This window comes from Triticum urartu, chromosome 5A (assembly GCF_056163025.1).
Source record: "Triticum urartu cultivar PI428250 chromosome 5A, HENAU_Tu73, whole genome shotgun sequence".
Lineage (NCBI taxonomy): Eukaryota > Viridiplantae > Streptophyta > Magnoliopsida > Poales > Poaceae > Triticum > Triticum urartu.
Window position 1 is genome coordinate 685074215 of NC_141877.1, and position 7689 is coordinate 685081903.

The window sequence follows — 7689 nt, forward strand, 5'->3', positions numbered from 1 at the left end:
CCTACTCCAGCAAGCCTCACGTCAAGCAACCGCGACCATGGGCCGGCTCTGCATGGACTACAGTCCTGGAGCGCATTTTTCTTCCATTTTTTCATATTTTTGGACTCATTTTTTGTTTTATTTTACTATACTTTTCCTTATATTTAGAAATATTTTAAATGTATGTATTAGGCAAAAAACACTTTATACATAAAAATGAAAAATGTTAGTTGTGCATTTTACAAATGTTAAACATGGTTAGAGAAAAAAAATCTAATGTACATGAAAAATTGTAAAATATGTATGAGAAAAATGGACATCAAAACATATATATGAAAAAAAGTTAATCCTGTATTTGGAAAATGTTAAATGTGTATATGAAAACTGTTCCTCATAGATGTAAAAAGTGTAAAATGTGTTTGGAAGACGTACACATCAAAACAGATATATGAAAAAAAATGTTAAACATGTATTTGAAGATAGTGAAATGTGTACCTAAAAAATGTTCAAAATGTATAAAAAAATCGTGATGTATACAGTATATAATGTTTATTAAAAAAGTAGACATTGAATAATATAATATTGAAAATATGTTAATACTGTATTAGAAAAAGGTAAACATGTTTAAATAAGTTCCTAGTGTATACAAAAAACGTAAAAATGTGTATGAAAAAAATTAGATATGGAAAACCTATGTTTGAAAAAAGTTTAACCATTTATTTAATAAATGTCGTGTATTTTATTTGTTTTATTACAATAAAAATGTTCAACGTGCATTTAAAAATATGTTTTACATTTATTTAAAACAGTGTTCAAACCATATATTAAAAAATGTACATCGTGTATTTGGAAAATTCAATGTATTGCAAAATTGTTACTGTGTACATTAAAATATTTATGGTGTACTGGATAAAAGTAGATATGTGTAAAAAAACCCGATAAAAATCGATGAAGAAACAAAGAAACCCAGTAAAAAACAAGAATCAAAGAGGAAAATACCAAAAGGAAAATAAAAATCGAAGAAAAGGAATGCATAAACAATGGAAGAAGTGAAACCCGAGGAGGAAGCAAAGAGAAACGAAGAAAACTTAGAAAAAAAATGAAGAAAGCAAAGAAAGAAAGGAAGAAACCATTAATAATCGAGAAAAAGAAAAAAGAAACATTGAAAGAAACAAAGAAAATTGTTTAAAAACAAAGACAAATGAAAAAACAAAGAAAACCTGGAACAAACAAATAAAACGGAAAAAGGTGAACTAATAAACAAGCAAAGAGAAGTGAACAAGCGAAGGAGAAAGCGAGCCAGCCCATTAAACAAAGGGAGATCAAAACGGTCGACGCGAGACTTTCTTACATCTGTCTGAGAAAAAGACATTCTTACATCTTGATATAAGCGAGATATAGTTCTTGTTGCCGATTTTCCTTATCTGATGCCTTAAACGCCATGTAGGATTTGGCTGCACCACACCAGATGAACAAGCGCCTCCCTTCCCAATTCCGATCGCCTGTTTAAGATCTGGTCGATAATTTGAGGTGTTCATGTATTGTAAATATCTAATACATTAATCTTCTGACTGTTAAAACTGGGTTTGCCTTGCCATCCGAACAGTAGCTGAGCTAAATTTATGTATGCATGCAGGCATCAGTTGGTCTCTAGTTGTCAAACAAGTTGCAGTTAGTTGTCAAACAAGTTGCAGTTTGCCGGTGATGAGACTTGCCATATCTTTTATATATTAATTATACAGTCAGTATGATATGAAGCAATAATTAGTTATACAGGATAAATTTTTTTTAAAGCTTTTAAAAAGATTATTCTTTCAGATTTTGAATACACACTGTTTAAATCCTAGGCCCGCCCTTTATTGCTTGCCGGCAGGCCTGAACTGTCAGTTTCGGTGTTAGCCGAGGGAAACCGTCAACCAATGTGATTTGCAAAAAATTAACACTTTCTTGCAGGGCATCCTGAAAAGTTTTTGAAACCTCGTCTTTTCTGCAAAACGATGCGACATATGTGGTGGTTCTGTGCAATTCAGTTTAGTATGTATGTGTGTCGAGGTGGGTGATGAAGAGAAGGTGAATATGCCGCCTTGGTCTTAACCGAAAGGTTCCATAGAAAGCACCCATGTTCACTATCTAAATGTGGAGAGGCTGATATTTTGATCAACTAGTAAATAATAAGATATAAAATCCTCACAGTAGGCTGGTAGCAGTACTAATATGGAAAATTTGAACAGCTCTTTCATTAACTCCTTGGATCCAAACACCGAAATCCAAGGCCGCCTCGATCGCCCTCTGGTTGCTTCTATTTATACCCCACACACTTCCCTTGCAATATATGCACTGGCACCACTCCCATGCATTATCCTGCAAGAAGCACAAGGCCAAGAATGCCAATGATGCATTCCCTCTCTGTTTATGCCATCCTTTTGTTTCTCTCTTGGCCATTCAGCTCGGTGCCTCTCTGTGCATCCGACCACCTACTTGTCCCTGGCAAGCCGCTCTCCCCTGGTAGTGTTCTTGTCTCGGAAGACCAAGTTTTCGCCCTCGGGTTCTTCTCCCCATCATCATCAAACTCCACCAAGAAGCACTACTACGTCGGAATATGGTACAATGACATCCCTGAGTGCACCGTGGTATGGGTCTCCAACCGGGCCGCTCCCATCACAAACCTTTCCTCTGTGAATCTTGCCGTAACCAGCAGCTCCGACATAGTGCTATCTGATAGCAATGGCCGTGTCCTTTGGAGAACGAACAACATCATCAATTCATCATTGACTACCGCCATCTCGGTGGTAGCGATGCTGGAGAACACTGGAAACTTCATCCTCCGGTCGTTGGCCGATGGTGCCATACTGTGGCAAAGCTTCGACCAGCCTACCGACACCCTCCTGCTCGGCATGAATCTCAGGCTCAGCCACAACATGCATCCACTGCAGCAACTGATTGCTTGGAAAGGCCAGCAAGACCCGGCACCTGGCGTGTTCTCCTACGGCGCAGACCCCAACAACCTCCTGCAAAGCTTCATCTGGAATGGCTCGAGGCCACACCGGCGAAGCCCGGTATGGATAAACTACCTCCTCCGTTTCTACTACATGGATATGTTCAAGTCTACCATCTACATGGCGTTGCATCATGCCGGCGACGAGGTTTACATTTCGTTCGGCATGCCAACCGGCTCCGCCGTGTTGGTTAGGATGAATATTGACTACTCAGGTAAGGTAACTGTCCTAAGCTGGGAAAGCAACATGTCGGTATGGAGAGCCCTGTACGCAGAGCCTGAACATGAGTGCAATACGTATAGCTACTGTGGTCCTTATGGTTACTGCGACAACACAGAAATCATCCCAGTGTGCAAGTGCTTGGATGGTTTCGAGTCAAGGGACGATAAAGGATGGATCGTCGGACGTTTCTTGCAGGGATGCCGCCGGAAGGAGGTGCGAAGGTGTACCCCTGGAGACGGGTTCTTGACCTTTTCGGGCATGAAGGTCCCTGACAAGTTCCTCCATGTCCCGAACAAAAGCTTTGATGAGTGCACTGAGGAATGCAAAAGCAATTGCTCATGTGTGGCATATGCTTACTCCAGTATGAGCAACATGGATATCGACGGAGATGACACAAGGTGCCTGGTATGGATGGGGGATTTGATCGACATGGAGAACAACACACAAGGAGGGGAGAACCTCTATGTTCGGACTTACGTATTACAAGGTATGTTTCCTTCGTTGCTCCTCCTTGTATGTATCGTTGCTTATGTTTCAGTAGATAGTTTTTTTAAGGAGGGATCTATGCATTGAAATTGGAAGAAAGAATGGCCAAATGTTTTCATGCTTGCATTAGAGAAAGAGTCATTACTATTCTATGGATGTGATGGTTAGCATTGATAAACGTTGATGATTCTGCGTAAACTAATTCTGTGCAGGTAACCTGAGAAAGGTCAAAACTATAAAAATGGTATTACCATTTGTGTCAAGTTTCTTGATCTTCATATGTGTGGTGTTTATTTGGGCCTATGTCAATAGAGGTAGGAAATTATTATTTTCGTTCTAATTTACTCCCTTCGTTCGGAATTACTTGTCGCAGAAATGGATGTATCTAGACGTATTTTAGTTCTAGATACATCCATTTCTGAGACAAGTAATTCCGAACGGAGGGAGTACATGTCATCTCCAGTCACAACAAACTAATGGGACAGACACACATTCTTGACAGGCAATCATGCTAGCAAAGGTGTCTGGCAAAGGATCATGCGAGTATATTCAAGAACTTGTAAGGAACTCGTTGATAGTAACACAGAGTTTCCCATTTTGAGATTCCGAACAATTGCTGTCACGACAAATAATTTCTCTGAATCTAGCATTCTCGGCCAAGGAGGTTTTGGCAATGTTTATAAGGCAAGAAGCCCCTGTACTGATAATTGGATCATTAATGGAAGATCTAACCTTTCTTACTCAATAATACCTCATGTTTCAGGGCAAGTTGGAAGATGGTAAGGACATTGCTGTGAAAAGGCTTCGTGTAGGTTCTGTCCAAGGGGAAATGGAGTTCAAGAATGAAATAGTTCTGGTCACCAAGTTGCAGCATAGGAACACGGTCAAACTTTTAGCTTGCAGCATTCATGAAGATGAAAAACTTTTGATTTATGAATACCTACCTAACGGAAGTTTGGATTCCTTCATTTTCAGTACGTCTGCTCACTTGTTGCAAAGTCTCTATGAAAGGAACACACTTCATTGATAGTATGCTTTGTATATTTCTATCATTGGCAGATGACACAAGGAAGTCACTACTCAACTGGCCCACAAGATTTAAGATAATCACAGGTGTAGCCAGAGGCCTTCTTTATCTCCACCAAGACTCTAGATTGACAATGATTCATAGAGATCTCAAGGCAAGCAACATATTGTTGGATGCTGAGATGGACCCCAAAATATCTGATTTTGGTACAGCTAGGATATTTAGTGTCAATGAAAAGCAAGGACACACCAATCGAGTCGTTGGAACATTGTGAGTAGTGAGAATTTTCATTCATGCTAACTCTCGTTTTTGTGCTTAATTCAATTGGTCAAGTTTAACTTTTATGCGGCAAGCAGTGGATACATGTCGCCCGAATATGCAATGGAAGGAATCATCTCCGTCAAGTCTGATGTGTACAGCTTTGGTGTATTACTCCTGGAAATAGTGAGTGGCTTGAAGATCTGCACTACAAGCCCAAGCACGCACTCTCATAACCTTATAGATCATGTAAGTGCTCAAAAGTTGCTCAATTCATATGAATGGGTGCTACCTAGTACTATTTGATATGATTACTTACATTATTGATTCGATGCAGGCGTGCAGCTTACAGAGGGATGGGATGTTGTTGAATCTTGTCGACCCTTCTATCATCGAGGGTTGCTCTCCTGATGAAGCCGATGAAGTTCTACGGTGCATCCATATTGGACTGTTGTCGGTGCAGAACAACCCAAATGCTCGCCCCCTCATGTCTTGGGTGGTAGAAATCCTAGATAACAAAGCCATAAAGCTCCCGCAGTTGAAAGAGCCCATATACTTTGGATACCAGATCTATGGAAGTGACGGACTAGGATAAAGCCCCGTAAAAAACACGAGCCTCGAAATTCGCAAGGGGAGATAGAAACAGTGTTCTATGGATTCCGAGGATCATGTCATTTACATGTATTTCCAATGGTCGACTCACTGGTACCATAGTTCCAACGTGCAAAGCATATAGAGAGGCTTTTTTGGCTCCAAGACTTGGTAACTCTTCTAGATGTATCAATTGCACACAGTTGGTTATAGATAAAACCAAAATGAATATTAAGTAAATGTATGGTTGGAGTTCGCACAACTATTACGTATCAATATATTGTATTTTATTAAAATTCATATAAAACTATGTGTGTGTTACATTTTCACTAAATAAGAGATTTCTTATACTTATTAGATAATTGCTCATGCGTTGCAATAGGAGCATAAACATTGTACTACCTCCATTCCAAAATATGTCTCATGATTTTAATGTAAGTCTCATGGTAGAGTACTCCGTAACTGCAGGTATATTATTATATTGGTGCGTCAAAATATTAGCAAGTTGTTGTACACAATCACCATAATTTACCTAACGTCTTATTTTTAAGTGCTTATTTGATAAGAAATTATTGCCGTTTAAAAAAAAAGGAGGAATACCCCCGGCCTCTGCATCTGGACGATGCATACGGCCAATTTATTAATTATTAACACAAGACCTTACAAAGTCGTACAACAGTAAGACCAAAGCCATCATATTCGCAACCTCTGTCGCTACTCCTATCTAACTGATGAAGGGGCGCTGATGGTCTGGGCCTAATACCAAACAGACCTCGCAGCCAAACCTAACATCTAAGACCTGAGGTCCCAACCAGGACGCCTGCCGGGTATGGGCACCCACCAGTCCGGCGTGCTCCTCAACCAGGACGCCTGCCGGGTATGAGGCCACCACAGCCACCTGCCACATATCCATCTTCAGAGCGGTACTGTTGCATCGGCCTTGCCCGGTCTCGCTGCCGCCGACGCCATCACGACGCCAGACAGCGTCGACCTCCTGCGCGTGTCCGTCACCACACATCTGACGCCAAGCCTCCGCTACTCCATGCCGCCAAGAGCCGCCGCCAAGAATATGTAGAACGAAACACCGCTCCACCGAAAGGGAGGCAGCACACCCCCACCCCTCACCTGCAGACCCTTCAATCCGATCCCAATATCCTTGGCGTCGCCTCCAGGAAGGTTACGGTGCACGGGGCGCCGTCGACGCCCGATCCGCATCGGATCTTGGGCTTTCACCCGGACATGGGTCGGAGTGGAGAGATGGTGCCCTCAACAGTGCCCCAAAGGAGGAAAGCGGCGCCAAAAAGTGGCGTCGCCGCTGCCGGCCAGCCAAGGCAGCCAAGGTTTCCCCCGGACACCGATCTGCTCCACCAGAACACATCAGAGGTGGATCCGGCAAGATCCAAACCGAACCGGGAACTGGGAAGGGATGCATGGAAGGGAAGGGGGCAATACCTCCAGATCTGACACGCCTGTGGCTCGCCGTCCTCACGGCCGAACCCTCAGGCACACCGCACGCCACGCCAGCAGGGGCCGCCGCCCCTGGATCCGATGGCCTCCGCGAAGAAGAAGCGCCGAAGACCCCGCCGCCACCTTCCCCGACGCCCGCGCGGGCTTTCCCGGCGGTCGTCTTTGGTGGCGGCGAGGGGGTGGGGGAGGTGGGGGAGGCGGCAGGGGAAAACTCTAGACTCCCCCGAGTCGCCCTAGGGGCGACGCCTGCCAAAAAGTCTACGTGGAACAAGCTACCCGAAAATATTATTTTGCTTTAGTAAATTGAATAAGAGGTGGGACAGTTGAAACGATTTTAGGAAAACCTATAAGATAGGATGAAAAACAATAAAAAAGGAGGAGGGAGGGAGGCGTAGATAGAGAGGTTGGACGAAAGAAAGAGTGAAACAGAAACCTTACATTCTTTTAGTTAATTGAATTATTATATAGTATTTATTATTATAAAATAATAAGAAACTAAAGACTTCTATTCTCCTCATTGAGGGGCAAAATTTGCTATATATTGTCTTTCATATTTACCGTATTTATTTTTATGTGATATAATTCAATTCGTTTCCCCTCAGTTCAATGAAAGCCAAAGAAAATGTGATATAGTATAATCTTAAGATATTCAAACGTCTTGCG

The 7689-nt window shown here is 42.2% G+C and overlaps 1 protein-coding gene across 1 annotated transcript; it reads left to right on the top strand.

The window, feature by feature from the left end:
- Positions 1–2360: 2360 nt before the first annotated feature.
- On the top strand, positions 2361–5772 carry LOC125531902 (G-type lectin S-receptor-like serine/threonine-protein kinase B120). Its single transcript, XM_087525196.1, has 7 exons — positions 2361–3684; positions 3896–3997; positions 4186–4367; positions 4447–4657; positions 4743–4980; positions 5067–5217; positions 5306–5772. The coding sequence occupies exons 1-7, from the start codon at positions 2364–2366 to the stop codon at positions 5561–5563; spliced, it is 2463 nt and encodes an 820-aa protein (XP_087381322.1). The 5' UTR covers positions 2361–2363; the 3' UTR covers positions 5564–5772.
- The last annotated feature ends 1917 nt before the right edge of the window (positions 5773–7689 follow it).